The 19,849-nt window shown below is 30.6% G+C and overlaps 3 protein-coding genes and 1 non-coding gene across 4 annotated transcripts; 2 read left to right on the top strand and 2 right to left on the bottom strand.

The window, feature by feature from the left end:
• Nucleotides 1-3,800: 3,800 nt before the first annotated feature.
• LOC18611873 (uncharacterized) lies at nt 3,801-5,026 on the bottom strand. Its single transcript, XM_018117091.2, has one exon. The coding sequence runs from the start codon at nt 4,997-4,999 to the stop codon at nt 3,959-3,961; it is 1,041 nt and encodes a 346-aa protein (XP_017972580.2). The 5' UTR covers nt 5,000-5,026; the 3' UTR covers nt 3,801-3,958.
• A 3,441-nt stretch (nt 5,027-8,467) lies between these two features.
• LOC148764492 (small nucleolar RNA snoR8a) lies at nt 8,468-8,560 on the top strand. Its single transcript, XR_016024343.1, has one exon. It is a non-coding gene; the product is annotated as a small nucleolar RNA snoR8a (small nucleolar RNA).
• A 3,799-nt stretch (nt 8,561-12,359) lies between these two features.
• Nucleotides 12,360-18,725, top strand: LOC18611872 (Pectin lyase-like superfamily protein). The gene is made up of 5 exons (XM_007048343.3): nt 12,360-13,258; nt 14,400-14,520; nt 15,508-15,682; nt 16,104-16,174; nt 16,295-18,725. The coding sequence occupies exons 1-5, from the start codon at nt 12,806-12,808 to the stop codon at nt 16,921-16,923; spliced, it is 1,449 nt and encodes a 482-aa protein (XP_007048405.3). The 5' UTR covers nt 12,360-12,805; the 3' UTR covers nt 16,924-18,725.
• On the bottom strand, nt 17,861-18,798 carry PSAN (photosystem I reaction center subunit PSI-N, chloroplast, putative / PSI-N, putative (PSAN)). Its single transcript, XM_007048341.3, has 3 exons — nt 18,405-18,798; nt 18,160-18,285; nt 17,861-18,051 (listed from the first exon to the last, which is right to left on the bottom strand). The coding sequence occupies exons 1-3, from the start codon at nt 18,708-18,710 to the stop codon at nt 17,962-17,964; spliced, it is 522 nt and encodes a 173-aa protein (XP_007048403.3). The 5' UTR covers nt 18,711-18,798; the 3' UTR covers nt 17,861-17,961.
• Nucleotides 18,799-19,849: the final 1,051 nt, after the last annotated feature.

Raw genomic sequence — 19,849 nt, 5'->3', positions numbered from 1 at the left:
TTATAAATTTACAGTAAAATACTTTCAAATCAAATTTTACAATGTAAATCTCTCAACAATCACATTCTTTGTAATCATCATTTTCTCATGTTATATCAAATACTACAAAGCTATGTTCTTAGTAATTACATTCCCAACAATCATATATTCAGTAGTCATATTTTCAACAATCACACTCCTAACAACATACCAAACGCAACCTAAAAGGGAAATCTTGACTCAAACAACCAAATTACAAAAATGTTTTTAATTTAATATTTGATGTTATGATTTATTTTATATTTTAAATAATTTTGATAATTAAATTGGTATCTCTTAAGTCGTGATATTAAACTCATGAATTAACTTTATTTAATAATATAGATTTTAAATTTTAATTTATGTCAATGAGATCTTCTCTCAATGACAACAAGAAAGTTCTAAAACTTTTAAAGCTCAAATTCAAGCGTTAGTATGTGTAAATGTAATCTAATGTTAAGTTAATTTTATTTGGTTTGTTTTTAAATTTCTTCTATAGATATACTACTTGATATATAGTGAAATTATTTGATCATGAATGTAATATCTTCATGTTATATATAAATTCATAAGAAAATTCAATCTATTATTTTTTTTTTTTTAAGATGTAATTTTTTCATTTTATTTATTTTAAAAAATTAATGACAAAAAATAATAATTATCTTTAATGCAATCAACAATTGCCATGTGTTCTTAATAAATAGGGTAAAATATTTAGAATTTTTTAAATTTTAGTTATAAGTTTACACGGGTCCATTAGTTTTCAAAATTGACAATTTGTCCCAAAAAAAATTTTTCTCTGGACATATAGATCCAACCGTTAGTATTTCCGTTAGTTTCATGACATGACAATATTAAAAAGATAAATTTACCATTTATTAATTTTAAAAATTACTATTATATAAATTATATTTTTTAATTTTAATATTTTTTTTGCAAACAAAAATTCAAGCCCTAAGGATCACTGCACATGTCGTGGGGTGGTCGGCTGACGAATGAGATTGCACCAACTGGCCACATTGTTTAAAAGAAAACAAAAAGAAAAAAGAAAGGGTATTTTAGTTCTTTTATATTTTCTGTTAACGGTATTTGCACTTTTGAGTTTTATTATCTATTTTGAAAATTAATAGATCCGCATGGAATTTTGATTAAAACTTAAAGGTTTAGGTATTTTACCTTAATAAATATATATTGGAATCCCTTCATCCTATTAAGGTAATTATTAACTATTTATCATTATTTTTTTAAACTTGATAAAATTGAAAATCTTGCCCCATAGTTTGAGAGTAATATTAAGTGGAATTTTAAAAAAGAATTGATATAATATTCGAAAAATTTTTAAAGTTATTTAATAAAATTCAAATAAATCTTTTTTTATTTAATTAAATTCTTTTACTTTTATTTTGAATAAAAAAAACTCTCAAGATTAGTGGTTGACAATTACCAATAATCAAAATGTCATTTATCATTTTATATTCATATGATACTATATGAAAAACGAAAAATGCTATAATCATGTCATTATTTATTATAACTAGGGGAGGAGCCTCCTTAAAGAATGAGGAGCCATGGCCCCTCAAAATATTTTAAAATTTTTTGAATAATATATAAAATTTTAAATTTTTTTATAAATTCTCTTAATGGCCCTCCTCAAAATAATTTTTTATTCAGTAATTAATACAAATAAAGAATAGCAAAATGATTCCATATATCTTACTCTATTTTATTTTATTTTATTTATATTATTATTATTATTATTATTTATATTCTATTTACTTATATGTTCTAAATCTCTATAAAAAAATTTTCACAAATTTCTATGAACTATCAACCATATTCTTTTTCTTTCTTTTTTATTATGTTATATGCGGGTTCTATCTTTTACTTATAATATTTTTTTCTATTATGTGAATTTTATTTTTTATGATATTAATTTTAAAAAATTAATAAATTGTTATGTAATTCTCAAATATAAGTTGCAATATTGCACTATTACTTAGAATTTTATAAATGTATCATTTTTTATTCAAAATAACCAGTACGTTTTTGCATGTTTGTTTACAAACTTTAAGTAACAAGAATATACATACAAATTGAAAGAAAAAAATGTTTGTATTTCTTTTAATAAAATTTTATTTATTATATATATTTTTAATTACCCTCAAAATTATTTTTTTGTTTAATGGTTATTTTTATTTTTCAAACTATTTAATGAAATTAGAGTCATCACAGTCAGTATATTGCTAGTTAAGCCTTGTAAATAAATTTTAACTTAATATGTAGCCTATCAAATTAAAAAAATAATAATAAAAGAGAGCCTATTAACCCAAACCCACTAAGTTTTAGTACAAATTTAAGCCTAACATATTATGTTTTAACAGTCTAACCCAATAGTTTATCATGACATATTATATTTCAATAGTTCAACCCAATAACCCAATACGTTAATTAGTAATTTAAGAGGAAAAAAAAAAGAAAAACTTTCTTGAGCCATTTCATGTAAAATACACAACATAAATAGGCAATTTATTTGAGTTCGAAAAATTGTTCGCTTCCACTATTGTGCGCAAAGAGTGAGAGAGGCTCATTTCATAGTTTCGTTCAATCATATATATATATATATATATATATGAAGCGATTATTGTTGTTAATATGCAATATTCTATGTATCCATTATCTTGTGAATTTTATTTAATCTTTTAGATGAATGAGAATTGAATTATTTATAGAATTCTCTTTGATTGTTTAGTATCTTATTCTGTTTAGCCCCCTTTAAAAATGCTCTAGCTTCGGCTTCGATTATAACATATCAGTATCTAATGTCAAAGTTACATGGTATAGAATGATAAGTGACATTTTGACTAATAATAGTTACTCAGTCATTAATTATAAAAGTTTATTTAATTTAAAATAAAAATACAGTAACTTGATTGATCTTAATTAAAAATTAAAATTTATTTAAAATTTTTTTGAATAATTTACTTAAAAGATTTTTTAGGTACTATGTAAAAAAATTTAATAAATTTCAAATCTTTCAAATGAGAATTTAATTGTAGAAAAAACTCATTGGAAATTAAGAAAAATGTTGAAGTGGCAATATTTTTATTTTTTAACGCTGTATCCGAATAAAAAAAAGGATATAATCATCTGTGACATTTTAATTTATTTAGAAATCATATCATCGTGCCTATTCATAAATAACAAAAATTAATAGTGCTCTGCAACTAACTTGATTGTTTTGCATGTCAGCATGGTTGAACATCTGTACACATTGATTTGAAGTGAGAAATTCTCATTTAAATAGTACTACACAAGAATTTGGTTTAACTGATATACAATATTGGAAGAAAGCTAAGACTGCTTCAAGAATTGGTTAGGCAATACCCATAAAAAAAGGGTCGACCAGATAAAAGTAGACTCTTAATTATTAGTGAGCATTAAATCAACATTAAAAAGAAAAATAAAGATTACTATTACATTTAAGAAAGGTTGCAAATCACAATGTTAAATCAGGGCCTGTTAGGTGAAAAATGACTTGATGTTTATGTACAAGTGATTAGGAGTTTGAACAATTTTTGTCAAGGTACATGTAATTCATTCAATGCTGCCCTTACATGAGCTAAGCTAAAGTTATAGTCAAATTTTGAGGCCATAAGATACCTATAACATATTTAAAAGGAGGTTCAAATGGAGTTTCTAGAATTGACCACGTGTAGGGCAAAGAGAGTGAAAGAGAAAAGATGTTGAAGCAAAGAGAGGGAGTGCAAAGATGTAATGCCCAGTTAATATTAATGGTAGTAATTTATTAATGTGGCTGCAGTTGTACTTTCCTTCTTCCAAGAATTCAACTCAAACCATTAAATTCCAACAGAGAAGCTTTTTCTTAAGAAAAAGAAGGAAAACGCAAAATTTAGTTAATAGAGAACAAGTTTAAATACAATTACACATGGAACTGCTCCAGTTGGACATCCTTGGCCTTGAGAGGAACATACTCCCCAAGATAAACCTCGAGATGATCTGCTAAAGAAGACTTGTCTATATTCTCATGGTGATAGGATTTGCAGACAAAATAGATCACTGTTTGAGCAACAAGCCCGAAGAGAATAACCTTGAACAGCAGCAAGAAGCAAAGGATTCCAATCACAATTTTGATTTCAGTGCTTACCGGAGCAAACACCACACCAACCTCGAACAGCAACTGAATCCCAACAAAACAAAGGACAAGCAGGAGAAATATGGCCGCTGCAACTCCCATCTTACCCTTTATCAGGGCCTTGCTCTTGATCATGGCTTTGATCCCATAAACATCTTCCAAGACTGAAACAACGCTGGCCAGATGCCAAACCAGGGTGATGTAAACGAATCCTGACAAGTATAAGATGAAGAGAACAACAAAAATCGCGACTCCAACGTTGCTAAGTCCTAGGAAAGCAACCGACGAGAGTAACAAGACTGCAGCAAGGACGTTGTAGACCATAACAATGACGAAACTCCAGAGAAAAGTCACAACAAGTCGTTTCCAAACCTTGGGCACAACACTCATGACCTTCTTGAAGGAGATCTCCTTGGCTGTGTAGATGCATGCTATTGTGTAAACAACAGCTGAAGTTGAGAGAAGCGAGAGGATGAGAAGGAAAGTGAAATATGCAGCTTTGAAGAGCCAAAACGCAGTCCATTCGGATGACAGTATATCAGACAGCTTGGTATACCTGGAAGACCCAACTCTGGTATAATTCAAGGCGTCCTGGTCTCTCAAGATGTTTGTAAAGAGGAGCTGAGAGATTTGGATGTGTGCTAGGAAGATGAAAGAGAGAGGGAAAATAAGGGCTAGAGTTACTTGGCTGAAGATTTTTCTCCATGAAAATATGATTTTGATGGATTCTTTCAGTATGCCAAAGAAACCCAGAAACTGAAGCTCTTCCTGCTCTCTATCCATGACCAAGAAGATTAGCCAATTCGATCTGTTTTGCCTTCGATTCATCAAGGAATAGTTGCGTGATGGAGAGGAGAAGCTTGTGGAGTAATTATATGATAGCGTTAGATACCAAATAATAGTGGACCTACAAATTGTCAAATTGTCAAAATTGCCCTTCCTCTTTGTCTCAAATTACCAACATCTTCGGTGATTTCCCTCGGATAATAAATGAATTTCTTGATGCATTCCTAATTTAGAGTCCCTTTGTAGATAAACAGGAAGTCAGGAACCAACAAAGAATTTAATAGCTAAAACGAAATGCATGTGGAAATTATTGGCATACTTCACATCCTTACCGCTATTCCATGAAAATGAAATGGTACCAAAAATTTCCTTAACCTTGGAAATTGTATGGGTATATTGGTAATTGTATTGCAAAGTGGGGCTTCTATTGTAGTGGGAAGAAAAGAGCCTTTTCTTTTTTTTTTGTTCCATGGAGGGATGAAAAAAGCCGGCAAAGGAAAGTTCTTAGAGGGGCAAGCGAAACGTCCTTGCGATTCGAGCTTGGGGTCAACTTTGCCCCCACCCCCCAATTCCAAGAAACGAGCCGAGCGTGTTTTCTACTCCACCAGTCAAGGTCTTAACTCAACAAATCATACTCATCTTTTGGTCAAGGTCAACTAAAGCAATTCCTTGCGCCATGAATGGGAAATTATATATATATATTATAGAAAAAAATAATTAAATCTAATCAATTTGATGAATACATTATGCTAATAATTAAAGTAATTGACAGACTAATGAACGTGTGACGGGACACAAAAGTTTTGACATTTTTGTTTAAATTTTTAATACCTTATTAAAGTAATTACTTTTTGTGTTAAATTTTTATCAATTTTTAGATATTTTTTATTTTAATATAATAAAGATTATAATAATTACTATAATTTTTTAATAATAATAATAAAATAACATCAAACTTTAAAAATTTTAAAGATTTTGTTCTTTTATTTCATTCAATCAAATACTTATATTTTTAATTTTGACCACATAAGCTTTTATAATTAACAGTTGATTAATTACAATCAATCTAAATTTCACCTGTCATTTTTATACTCATGTGATTTTGATATGAAAAATAAAAATGTTACGTTATCATGTCATATAATATATCGTATCATCATTTATTATAACTCATCAACATACCATGTGATTGCACATTATATACATTAATAACAAGTTACATTCGTTAATAATTAATTATAAAGATTTATTTGATCTAAAATCAAACTATAATGATTTGATTGAATTTAAAAAAAGAATAAAAGCTTATTTGAAATTTTTTAAATAATTTAAGATTTTTTTAGATATTATACCTAATAAACTAATACATTTGATCCTTAAGAAAAGCTAATAAATTTGAAATTTGATTAAAATTAGAAAGTTAATATAATTTTCAAAAAATAAGTTTTCACACCTTTCAAACCGTATTTATATATGGTATAAATATATATAAGCTTATGATAAAGGAAGAAGCCTTCTAATTACATTTTGTTTAAAAAATATTTTATGTAACCATTAATGTCTTCTTCAAAAAATATAAATGAAGTTAAAAAATATTTAAAATTTTCATAATCTTAGTCTTACTTTTGTGTAAATTGAATTCTATACGTACATATAGATACATAGTTTTTTTTTCTTTTTTATGACTGTAGATATATAGATTTCTTTAGCTAAAATTAATATAGCACATCCAAGTACGTAATAAAAACAGTATATTCAAATCGGATTGGGCTGAAGCCTAAAAATCTAAGCTCGAATTTAAGGGCCTAGCGGGTAGTCTAGCCCCGTAGACGTAATACAACGGAGGAAGAAGCAAATCGGATGCACCGTCAAGAGTCAGAGACCCATTTTATCAGCAAAGCCTAATGATATCACACGTGATTGACTCAACTAGAACTCCTTGTACCTTGACTTTTACAGAAGGCTTTTTCCACGTCCCGTTTTAAAGAACAAAAGAACCGTCATTCTTTCCTCTTCTGCAATAGAAACCCATTTCTCTTATTATATTCAGAATATGTCCTCCAATCCAGTGGTAGGATCAGAAGAATTTTATGTTTGAGAAGGTAAAAATAAAAAATTTAATATTTATAAAGATGAAATTATAAATTTTTTAAAAAATAAAATTTTTAAAATTTTAAAAATATATTATTAAAATTTAAAATTTTAAGAGGGAAGGGGACAGCTACTAGCCGCCTCCCTCCGCCTCTGCTCCAGACATTTTCTATGAGCTCAAATCAAACTTCATAATTAACAAAAAGGGTGGGGGGCGGCGGCGGGGGAACGATCTACAACACATGCTTGTAAAGGTGAATGCTTTTTGGTCAACCTGGGTCTGCTTTTCTTGCTTTGTTCATTTTGCTTCTTTCGTGCGGACGAAGGTTGCCCTTTTGGTTTTGAATGTCCACATTCTTTATAATTTGATGCACATGTATGTATATATGTATGTCAAATTCTGCGAAAAGGGCTAGTGGAGCTCAAAGCAATGACTTTCATTTGCCACTCCCATTTTTTATTTTAATTAAAAGTAAATTTTCATTTTCTAATAAGCGCCATATCACATTAAAAAAAATGATGGGTAAGGATAAATTTCAATTTTAATAAGTCAAAATACTCACCAAGTTTTTATATTTATGTTTTTTTTTTTAATTTAATCTTTATATTCAAAATCGAAATAATTTAATCAATTGATTTTGAAAATTACTTCAATTTAACTCTTTTCTCTAACGATATCTAATTTTACTATTAAAAAATGACATTAGCATTGATATCAACGCTGACGTGGCACATTTTGATGACGTAAATACCATATGGCACCCAACATGATGATGTGGCAGTGCCATAGAGCACTAATATGATGATGTGGTAATGCTAACATGGCACTAACATGTTGGCATGTCAGTGTCACATGGCAGATAAAAAATTTTTCAAAAAAAAAAATTTGTACCACGTCATAAGAACTAAATTGAACAAAAATATATAATATATGGATTAAATTGAATAAAAATATATAATATATGGATTAAATTGAATAAAATTGAATTGTTAAGGAACTAAATTGAAAAAAATATTTAAAAAATAAAAATATTTAACTAGATAATAAATATACTGATTAATAAGTCAAATATTTAAGTGTAAAAGATTTATGATGTTAAAAAATATATATAAATATTTTCTTACTTGATTATTTGATTCTAAAATATGTACATTAATTTATCTTTCTTGAAAAAATTAAGTTTGAATTCTCATTTTATAAAAAGATTTGAAAAAAATTTATACTTAAAGTCAAATTTAGATAAATAACTTGCATTATATTAGAATAAAATAATATAAAAAATTAAATAATTTTTTTCTTTTATTTATAGTAGTACAAAAATTTAAAATTTAGTTGACTTAGTTTTTAACTTGAGCTAAACTCAAATTAGTAAACTAGATTGATTTAATTTTTTTTAAATAATGAAAAAAGGAGATATGGAGTTAGCGATAATTATAAAAATAATTCTTAGTTCTGACTTATTTAATTTAGGTATGACAAATCTCTTATTATAACCATAGAATCTAAGCTACTCCACCTTTTTAATTATTTAATTAATTATTTTTTTTATTTTGTTTAATATTTCAAGTTATTTTTTTTAGGTGGAAATTTCTTGGATTAAAGATTGCATTTATGGTTAATAGAGTTAAATATAATTATAAATATTTGTATAATTTTATTTTGTATTTGTAAATTTTTTGTAGATCTAAATTAATAATTTAAATTTAGTAGAATTTGATTGTGGTATTTGAACTTATATAAAATTATTTTATAAAAACTTTTGAGTAAATTTAAATAGAAGGTAAAATTTTTTTAAATAAAAGGTAAATTGGGCAAGAGTTGAATAATTTCAAAAGAATAAGTATTTATAAATTGTAAAAGTTGTAACTAAATCAACTTATTTTGCTAATTTAAGTTCAGCTCAAGTTAAAAATTAAGTCAAATAAATTTTAAATTTTTATACTATTATAAATAGAATAAAAAATAATTTATTTATTTCTTTTATATTATTTTATTCTAACACAATGTAAGTTATTCACCTAAATTTTACTTTAGATATGAATTTTTTTTGAAAATTTTTTATAGAAGGAGAATTTAAACTTAATTTCTACAAAAAAAGATAAATTAATTTACATATTCTAAAATTAAAAAATCAAGTAAGAAAAAAAAAAATATATATATATATATATTAACACCATAAATCTTTTACATTTAAATATTTAGCTTATTAATAAGTATATTTAAAGATTTATATTTTTTAAATATTTTTTCAATTTAGTCTCTCAATATTTCAATTTTATTCAATTTAATCACTATATTATATATTTTTGTTCAATTTAATCTGTATGACATGATACAAAAAATTTTTTTTGAAAAATTTTTGATTTGCTATGTGGCACTAATATGTCAACACGTCAATGCCACATCATAAAAAATGTGCCACGTTAGCATTGATGTCAGCACTGACATCATCTTTTTAATGGCAAATTAAATGTTATTAAAGGTAGGGACTAAATTGAAGTGATTTTCAAAATTAAAGAACTAAATTATTTCAATTTTGAATACAATAGCTAAATTGAACAAAATGCATAAATATATGAACTTAATAGGTATTTTGACTATTTTTAGTATGAAAGACTAAAAATAATAAGAACCTAAGAGCCTCAATCAAGAATGGAATTGGATAAGTGGAGGATTATTCATCACCAAGGATCTTCAATCTGTTTGGACAAAGATAGATGGTACTGGCAATTAAAGAATCATCGGTGCTCAATTGTTGTCTTTTGCAATCTTAGACACATTTTACTAATAGCTTCCAATTCAAGGAAAAGGACATTGACAGGTATATCAGCTTCACCAAAAGCCACACAAGGAGGAGGCCCTCCCTCGCTGCCCTCGTCCAATTTCATGATTGCAATCACCTTGCTTAGCAATACATTTTTTAACTTCACTGCAACCATCTCAGTAAATTAGCTTGGTTATAGGCTGCCTTTGATTTTGCAGTTATGCAAAATGTTTTTTTTTTTGGTACATAAGAATAGGAAAGTTTCGGTTTAAGACCTCGGAGTAAGAGAGCTTAACATATCGTTAATAAACAATGGACACAAATCTGTCAGGATGATTATTTAAGGATGTCTTTCCCAACGGATAATGCTGAACCAAATTAGCAAGGAAGTTTGCACACATGTTACGTTCTCTAAAACTATGATGAATATTTTGCAGTTATGCAAAACATTAATATGTTTGTGAAATTTCTAAACTTGATGTATGACATGATAATCTCTTGGTTGATTGTTCAATTTTGCGTCTTGTTGGTTTCCTCAATGCCTGTTTGGTTCAGTTTTTTTTTAGCTTATTTATTTCTTAAAAATAAAATTCACGTTAAATAAGATTTTGAGAAATTCTTAAAATAAAAAAATTATTTTTTTTAAAAAGCTTAAAGAAAAGCTCTAGATAGAGCTTTATCTTATCTTCTTTTAAAAACATGTCAGCTTTTAAAAAAAATCTCTTTCTCTCGATCTCTCTCTCCTCTCCGTTCCTTTGCAAATAATTTTTTTTTTCAATGCAAATCGCAATCTTTCTCTCATTTACCTCTTTCTACAAAGACTATTAAAAAAAAACAGAAGACCTTAATAGAATAGCAAAATTTGAGATTTTTGTTCTTATAAATGTTAAAAGAAAATTCAAATTCAAATTCAAAGTTGTATTTAGATACTATTTAAAGATTTTCTCTTTTCATTTCTATATGAATTTCTTTAATTTTAACATCTGAAATCGTATGTAATCTCGAAGTAGATTTGTTTTGTTTTGGTTTATTATGTGATTGAAGATGACATTGATACTTTTTATGATAATTTTAATCAAAATTAAAGTCTATATAATTTATTTTGTCAAACAGTTTATCAAATAGTTTTAATTTAATTTTAAAAGTTATTATTTTTCATAAAAGCTTCTTAATAGCTTTTAAATTAAAAAAAAATTAAACCAAACAAGTTCTTAATAGTAACAAGTAGAAAGTGCGATTGGACATGAAGGTCAATAATATTTTTAATATTAAAATTAACTAAACTTATCATTTTTTAAGAATGACCTTAGTTTATAAAGCTAGAGCAAGACTGATGTTGTGATTTAATGATTTGTTTATTTTTAATTAATTATTATGATTAGTAAAAAATTATTATGGTTTGGTTTCTAATATTTTGTGTCTTAACAATCCTTTTGAAAACAGAAAAATAAGAAAATAAAGCATAATTTTTTAAAAAGTTATTGAATTATTTGAGAAAATTTAAATAAATATTTATCCTTCTATTACAGATAATAAATCATCATATTTTTATTTTGTATTGAATAGATTTTTGTTTGATTAAATATGATTAAGAGTTAACTAATTATTTTTAATCAAAATATCACTTGTTATTTTATAATTATATAACGTTGTTTAAAATATATTTATGTGGATGGTGAAATAATATGTGATCATATATTGACTAATAATAGTAAATTTTTGTAAATAGTTTAAATTTATTTTAAATATTATGTCCAAAAATAACAACGAAATTGAGTTTTATATAATTACGGTAAAATATAATTCAGGTAGTATTTTAATTTGGTTGATTTGAAACTCGAAATTAAAAGCGGATAATAAGTAATTTGGAAAATCGAACAACAAACAAAAAAAACAGGAGAAATTAAAAATAATAATAAGAACCAAAAAGTCCAAAGAGAAAACTAGGAGAGGAAGAGGGGAGCAGAAGGAATAATTTGAAAGCATTCTTTTTTCTCATCCTTCCTCGTCCACCGAATGGCATTTTTAAGGCATGATCCATGGGGAAGAGCTGCTAATACACTCGCGGCGGCGATGAATCAAATCCATAATTGGGTCCCACGTGTACGATCATCATTAGCTTCTTAAAAATCCAACACAAACCCTTTCTGTGCACCGTAAACACACGGCAACAAATCCTCCTAAAAGGGCAAAACAAACAAGAAAAAGAAAAAAAACATACAATTTTCAAAGAATCCCCGTGAAGAGCGGCCTAGGCTCTTTCACACCGTCAGCGGCGGACACGCGGAAATTCTCATTGCGTTTGCCGTTGTCTCAAGTCCGAACCAACACACTCTCACCACGTAGCAAGAACAGACTTAAATTCTACGTGGCGGTTATCTATTGGTCCAATGTTTAAAAAATTTTCTTCATGTTATTGGCTGACTCTTGTACCGAACAAACCGGATCGAAGCAAATAATAATATTTTAAGTTTCCAAACCGGACCCACATTTTTTGTTTATTAATAATTAATAATTAAAATAAAAAATAAAATAATAACACGCAATGCGGCAATGGGCAAATGGCAAATGGAAGTAAGGTACGTTTCTAAAGTATACCGGCAGGCGCAGTATACCTCACCTTCTTCTTTCTCACGTATGCAGGAGACAGCCTACTGTTTTATTCCTCACTCATGGAGAAAACATCTTTTTGTTTTTCTTTTTAACTTTTACTTCATTTCTATTATTTTTTTAAACTTATTTTCATGCATGTAAAACCAATCAGACTTCAATTTCATTTATTTTTTTCTTTATTATAAAATGTTGTTTCTTTTTTTTTTTTCCTTAAATATTGGTGAAGCATGAAAGACAATCGAGATGATCAAGGACCATTTAAATTCTTTTATCGAAATCTGTAATTTGTTTCAGTTGCAGCAATCAAAGTTCAATCTTTATTTTGTTTTCTAAACGGTGCAAACGGATTCTTTTTCTTCTTCTTCTTCTCAATCAAAAAATGGAATCTGAGAAACCAAATTTTGGTGCAATAATGGTTTACTTCTCGAAGCCATCATGGGCTTTCCTCGTTCTTCTTTTTACAGCAATAGCAATTCTCTCTCTTCAAATCTCCACAAAAACTATCCTTCCTTTTCAACTATTTCCCGTGTCCGGAGCACCGAAACAGCCCGACATCGCATCCGGTTCCGACCACGGAAGTTGCGCCGGGTTTTTCGGGGAGTTGCCGCGGAGAAAACATGTTATGTCGATAAAGGACTTCGGGGGAGTTGGAGATGGGGAAACGTCAAATACGGATGCGTTTAGGAAGGCGTTGGTTTACATGCAGCGGTTTAGTGAGAAAGGTGGGGCTCAGCTCAATGTGCCCGAAGGGAGGTGGCAAACAGGAAGCTTTAATCTTACCAGTAATTTCACGTTGTTTCTCGAACAGGGTGCTGTTATTTTAGGCTCTCAGGTCAGAAATGCTCTGTTTGTATTAATTAATTTTGCGTTTCTCAATTTTTTTGGTTTAATTTGTTGGGTTTTATTGGATTGTCTGGAATTAAGTGGCTGACTGTTTGCTGTTGATTAGAGGCTGATTCAAACCTGACACATCCAAGTTGAAAGTTTAAGTTTTAACTGTTGGAAGCTTTGCAGTCTCTGTTTTTTTTTTTTTTGTTTTTTTGAAGTTGTTTAATTTCTTGGGTTAAATTGGAATCTCAAGAAATAAGTTGGCTGATTAATGGTTATTGAATGTGAGTTTCTTTGATGGTTCTCTGATTTCTGGGGTTCGTGCTGTAAATGGGAAAACAGAGTGGGCTACTCTGTTTCCCCTGTATAAATTGTTTCTTCTCCTCCTACAACTTTCAATATTTTGCTCTTAGTAATCGAAATATTCTTGTCCCTTTTTCAGCTTAAAATTAGGGAAGAAAAGAACCTTGTAATAAGTGAAAAAGAAGAAGAAGAGGAGCTTTACATAAAGTTGGGTGAAAAAAGAGGGCAGATTTTCTACTAGTGCTTGTTTGAAACGTAGGTAGGTTTGCTCATGTCCTGTTTGTCATGCGTATTGGTCTTTCTCATTGCCTTTTTTTCTTTAGGAGAAACAAAGTTGGTGCTGCTGATGTGCAACTTCAACTAAAGGGGCCCCACCAAACATATTTGGTTTCTCATTTCAATTTAGGTTTAGCTATTTTCTTGTGTTTGATTTCATTGGTTCTATTGAAGAAAAGAGAATGCCATGAATGTTTTGAGCAAATCAAGATATATGTAATTTTTGGGTTGTTTGAATCAAGATGATTGAATTAGAAACTTGTAAGTCCTACTAGCCTGTAAATGAGCAGTCTGTCATCTAGAAACAATTTTTTAATAAAATTAAGAAATACTAGTTGTTCTTTCTAATTTATTTTGGTCATCGCATTAATTTCTTAGCAACTTTTTGCTAGACATAAGTGCTATGTAGTGGTGATAGGTGGCTGATCATATTTCTATGCTCCTAGTCTTTAATTAGTAAATTTTGAAAAAGGAAATTTGTGAATGCTTGCATTTATTTATTTATTTATTTTCTAATTAGTTGCTTAAAACTGCTGTTTTTTAATTTTTGTGTTCATGAATAATAGGTCCCAGAGGAATGGCCTATTGTAGAGCCATTGCCTTCTTATGGTAGAGGGAGAGAGAGATTGGGAGGAAGACACATAAGCCTTATTCATGGAGATGGTCTTACCGATGTTGTCATCACAGGTGATTTTATTTTGATTCGTTCTGGGAACTTGTTTGGAGACATTGTTATGGTGCTTTGATGATTAAAAATGGAAAGAGAAAGAAGAGTTGCTTTAACATTAATGAGTTAAAAAATAAACCACACTTCTCTCTTTAGAAAAAAGAAAATGTTCTCATTGCTTGAGAAATCACATTGACCTTTTTGTAGTTCTCAAAAGTAAATGGACTCCCCTTGAGTGCTTGTAGTTATTAAATTTAGTACGGTGGATGACCGAGAATCATTCATCGTACTCCTTCATCATTAATATCAATAATGATGTTTCAATTTAATTTTTCTTCATTTCTAGGATACGGTAAAAAGCACAAATTCACCTTGATAGCATTTATATGGAGAGTGTAGTTGCTCTGCATTTATTTCCTAGCATATGTAATTTTGTGTTGTTGAATTAGTTAAAGCTACCAAAATATGGCATTATGGATGAATATATTGCAGTTTGATTCCTCTGAAAGAAATAATTTATATTTTTACTTGACCATTGGTAGAAACATTTTCTTCTTATTACAAACATTTAAATTGGGAGGATCTTAAGCAGTTCTACGAAAAAAAGAACTGTGATCTAAAAATTGTTTATGGCTGGTTCTATAGTTGCAGCCAGCCTAGGAATTTATTTCATTTTGCTTCCTCAAATTAGATTAAACTAATTAGGGCTTATAGGTGATAACAAAATGAATGCTTTTGTTATGTTTGTTAGGTGTTATATTGAAAAGCTCAAAAGTATCTGAATTAATATTTTGATCTACTATTTCTACTAGTAGGTGGATTTATTTAAAAGCAGTCAAACAGCTTGTGTCTTGAGTTTCACATAGCAGCTAGCTGCCATCAGCATTAAATTTATTTAGAAGTTTACCATTACTATGGCAACTATTACCATGAAACTTGTCTGTGAAGTATGTCTGCCATCTGAAGGATTTCTCAAAAATGTGTGATAAGTTGTTTTGGTTTTGTAGGACAGAATGGGACAATTGATGGTCAAGGTAGGATGTGGTGGGAATTATGGTGGAACAGAACGCTCAAGCATACAAGAGGCCACCTCTTAGAACTAATGAACTCTCATAACATTCTTATCTCCAACCTAACCTTCCTCAATTCTCCATTTTGGACCATTCATCCTGTTTACTGCAGGTTTGACCTCTCTTGCTTCTTGTAGCTCATTTTATGTATTTATTTTGTATACTTTTCCGAGCACTAGTGTTTAGTTTTATCAAGGTAAACAGAAGTGTCAGCCTCTTTTGCTCCAGTGTGAAGATGAGATGCATGTCATGGTACTTGATAGAAGCTAATTACCTCAAGATCGCTCAACTCTGAATTCTCTCTTATAATTTATACCCCAAAATTACTTATGGGACATACTGAAAAGAACTCGAGGTTGCGTTTTGTTTCCCATTGCTACTGTTGTTTATCGTAAATTTTATGGGTCATACGGGGCATCGGATAGCATAAAAATTATGATTGATTGGGTTGGTGACTCCTTTCTCACAGTTTTCTTTAAGATTAGCGTTATAATAGAAAGACTAACTGTTAGCTTTTCTACTTTTTCATTCAGCAATGTTGTTATTAAGGACATGACAATATTGGCTCCGCTTAATGCCCCAAATACAGATGGAATAGACCCAGGTATGTTAGTGCTATTCTCCATCTTCTTGTGTACTTTATTCCACATTGCATCTAACTTATAACAACCTAAACCTCATAGTGGAGACATCTTTTCTATCATTCTCATTATAATTTGTGCAGACTCAAGTACCAATGTATGTATTGAGGATTGCTATATCGAGAGTGGAGATGATCTTGTAGCAGTGAAGAGTGGATGGGACCAGTATGGCATCACCATGGCACGACCAAGCTCAAACATTATAGTGAGGAGAATTTCAGGCACCACGCCAACGTGTTCTGGTATTGGCATTGGTAGTGAGATGTCTGGAGGGATTTTTAATGTAACTATTGAAGATATGCATGTTTGGAATTCGGCAGCTGGGGTGCGTATAAAAACCGACAAGGGTAGGGGGGGATATATTGCAAATATCACGATAAATAATATAAAAATGGAACGAGTCAAAATACCCATTAGGTTCAGTAGAGGCTCCAATGATCACCCTGATGACGGATGGGATCGTAAAGCTATTCCTAAAATAGAGGGGATATTCATCAGTAATATTTTTAGTTTGAATTCAACAAAAGCTCCAGTACTGGCTGGTGTCCAGGGTGCATCATTTGAAGGGATATGCTTAAAGAATGTTACGCTACTTGGCCTTGCATCAACTGCAACATGGCACTGTGAGTTTGTTTCAGGTTGTACCAGTGCTGTGTTTCCATTGCCATGTCCCCAGTTGCAGAACAATGGCTCTTCACCATGTTGCTTGTAGGCTCAATTTTGTGGTGAGTTCCTGAGTGCATATGGAAATTTCAGGTTTAAATTTCTTTTCACATGGATGCTTTGAACAAATTGGACTTTAAGGTGAATCAATTCACAACATGATTAGTTGGCTTCGGTTGTTCACATGAATTTTCCTCTCTTTCAAAGTGAGGAGGTATGAAGTTGGGGTGTTAAAAGCTGCAGACTAGAGGGGCTGCTGATTGTGTTAGCAACCTGCAATTTTGTCGAAGATATAAGTTATTGAGGCAGTTGGACTTGCTTGGGTGGACGATTTGTCTGGTGATAACTGGATTTTGAAGATAGCTTTTCTTTTGATATTTCATCTTATACTTTGAAAATTTATTACTCAACAACACTTAGGTTGTACATGAAAAGGTTCACTGAACCCCTGGAAAGAAAACCTAACATCTTTAGAGTGCTCAATAGACAGAGAACATGTGCAAAGAACTCGTGTAATTCATTTCATTATTGTAAAGTTACATTACTATTGTGTTTTCACCCAATTCATTATTTGTCCTGCATCTTGAATGGGTTGATTCTGTAGGTACCGCGGCATATAGGTTTTTAATGTTGGAAATCAGTATATTTAAGCCATTATACATTTGTTCAAGGAAATTATAAAATGAAATAAACAGGACATGCCAGAGGTACCACGGCAAAATACATGAAAGCAAGCATCATCGTGCGCCAAAAGAGCAAAGCAAGATTTTTCTAGAAACAGTTTACCTAGTTTCTGCAGCATTATTCTGTTTTAACATCATATTCTGGGTATTTTCCGAGTCACTGGTCCCATTTTTTAGATCAGTTGAATGGTTTTTGAAAAACAAGTTAATTTCATTTTATCTTTTGTTTCTTTCCAGTTTATTCTCTAATTATTATCCCCTGAAATCGGGATACGAACAAAAACTTAGAAAGAAAAGAAAAAGTCAAGAAAACCAATGGATATTAAAGTCTCTTAAATGGGAAAATTAGATACATGTTGTGCTAGAGTAGATGGTTTTAGTGAAAGCAATACATATGGATTTCTTTACCATTTCCAGAAGACATTGGAACCACACTTGTATTTGTCCTTTCCTTCACATTCCAACTCCAAATCATCGGAGATGAATGGTACTTTCTGTATAAACAAAATCAACAAAAAAAAAAAAAAAAAACTCTTAACCAAATATCATCATGAAAGCATCAACTGAAACTTGAAAAAAAAAAGCATATGTGAGAATTGAACCTTTTGCTTTGCGAGATCTTGGCAGCCAGTGAAGTTCTCAGGGAACTTGCAGGTGCCAAATTGAACTGTGTATGCTCTGGCAAAGTTTGCTCCACTTGTGGCCAACCTCTTCTTGTCATTCAATTCCTGCAGCAATATTGACAATAACCATGGATCACCAACTTCATCAGGTTCAGCAATTTTACTCTAAAAAAATCAATAGTACTGTGTTGATTGACGTTTTTCAGTTTTCATAGCAAACAAACCTTGTTGGCTTTGCTCTTTTCAAGGTATTCATCGAAGACACTAGCATTTGCAGAAGAGGCAGCAGCTGTGGTGAAAAGGGTAGCGGCCAAATAGAGCATAGCAGCTCTTCTTCCTTCACTGGCACGTGATTCTTCGGGATCAGAAACTTTAGCCTGCTGGGCTCTGATCACAGGCAACTTGCGACCACCAGACACAACTGGGGAAGCAACTGAAGGCACTGAAGCAAGCTTGGCATTAAGCTCAAATGACCCGGTGCCTGAGATGGCATAGTTGCATGCCAAAACGCTCGAGTTCATGGCTGCCATTGCTGGAAAAGGAAATTAGTGTACTACACAAAACAAATGGAGCGTAATTGGCTTTTTCCACAAAGTCCTTTTGAGTAATAATAGATTTGTGAATGAGGATATTTGATAAGAAGTGATGTGGCAGGAGGAGATGATGAATTGGATAAAAGATTGTGGTTCAAGTGTGGATAAGGTGAGATTGCCTCACTCCTATTGGCAAACTTTGCTTCTCATGCTATTTTTGGTGCAACTAAAGTTGCGTGGCAAGCTTGAATTTTGGGCCCACTTTGGAATCTAAAATTTGTGCTTGGTATCTCTCTGCCTCACTGGGAGCCAGGTGGTCAGGCCAGATAACAAGATTTACAACTGCAATGCTTTTGCATCAAGCTTGGAAACTTGAATAGAAGAATCATCTCTGGGAATATTTTAATGTCTTTTCATTTATGTTTATTAAGACATTTTATTAATGGTTATTCCCCACAATGCCTTTCAATCTGATTCTGCAAGTTAACATTACAGCAATACACAACCTGAACCTAACTGCCATTTTCAGACTCATTCCTGTTTTATGAATAGAGGGCCATTTTCTGATAGCTGTAGCTTGACTCCATGGCGAAATCCGGAATGTAAAACACCCATATATGGTCCTGGATTCTTTGAATTATGGCGTTGATTGGTCTGTAACCAAAGCAAAGCAAAACATAGAAGAAGGCTTGCAACAGAGTGAAGCTGCGAATAAAAACCGCACAGAAACAGTCCTCATTCCAGCACACAAAGTGAAGTAAAAGCTTCTTTCAAGAGTCTTTGTCTGCTTCAGGACCTTCATTTAATTGTTTCGCATAAAGGCGATGGCGTCTCTTTCGCCCATAGATTACCCAGAAGATCAGAGAGAGCATAACTGCAGTTGAGACCATTACCAGCCCGATACAGATCCGGCTACTATATTGCCGAAAACCAGGGCAGTGTTCGATATATATGCCTGTAAAAGTTTCCCGCATAAATTTGCAGTCTTGAAGCTGAACGAGGAAAGGAGCATATGATTGTTAAATCATTTAATTGTTTAGTTAAAATATCAATTATTATTTTATATTCGTATGATATTAATGTAATATTGATGTGAAGGGTAAAATATATTATATGATTATATAATTATGTTAAAT

This window comes from Theobroma cacao, chromosome 1, assembly GCF_053813885.1.
Source record: "Theobroma cacao isolate CCN51 chromosome 1, ASM5381388v1, whole genome shotgun sequence".
Classification (NCBI taxonomy): Eukaryota; Viridiplantae; Streptophyta; class Magnoliopsida; order Malvales; family Malvaceae; genus Theobroma; species Theobroma cacao.
Note: the sequence above shows the minus strand (reverse complement) of the source record. Positions and strands in the feature narration are given on the sequence as shown.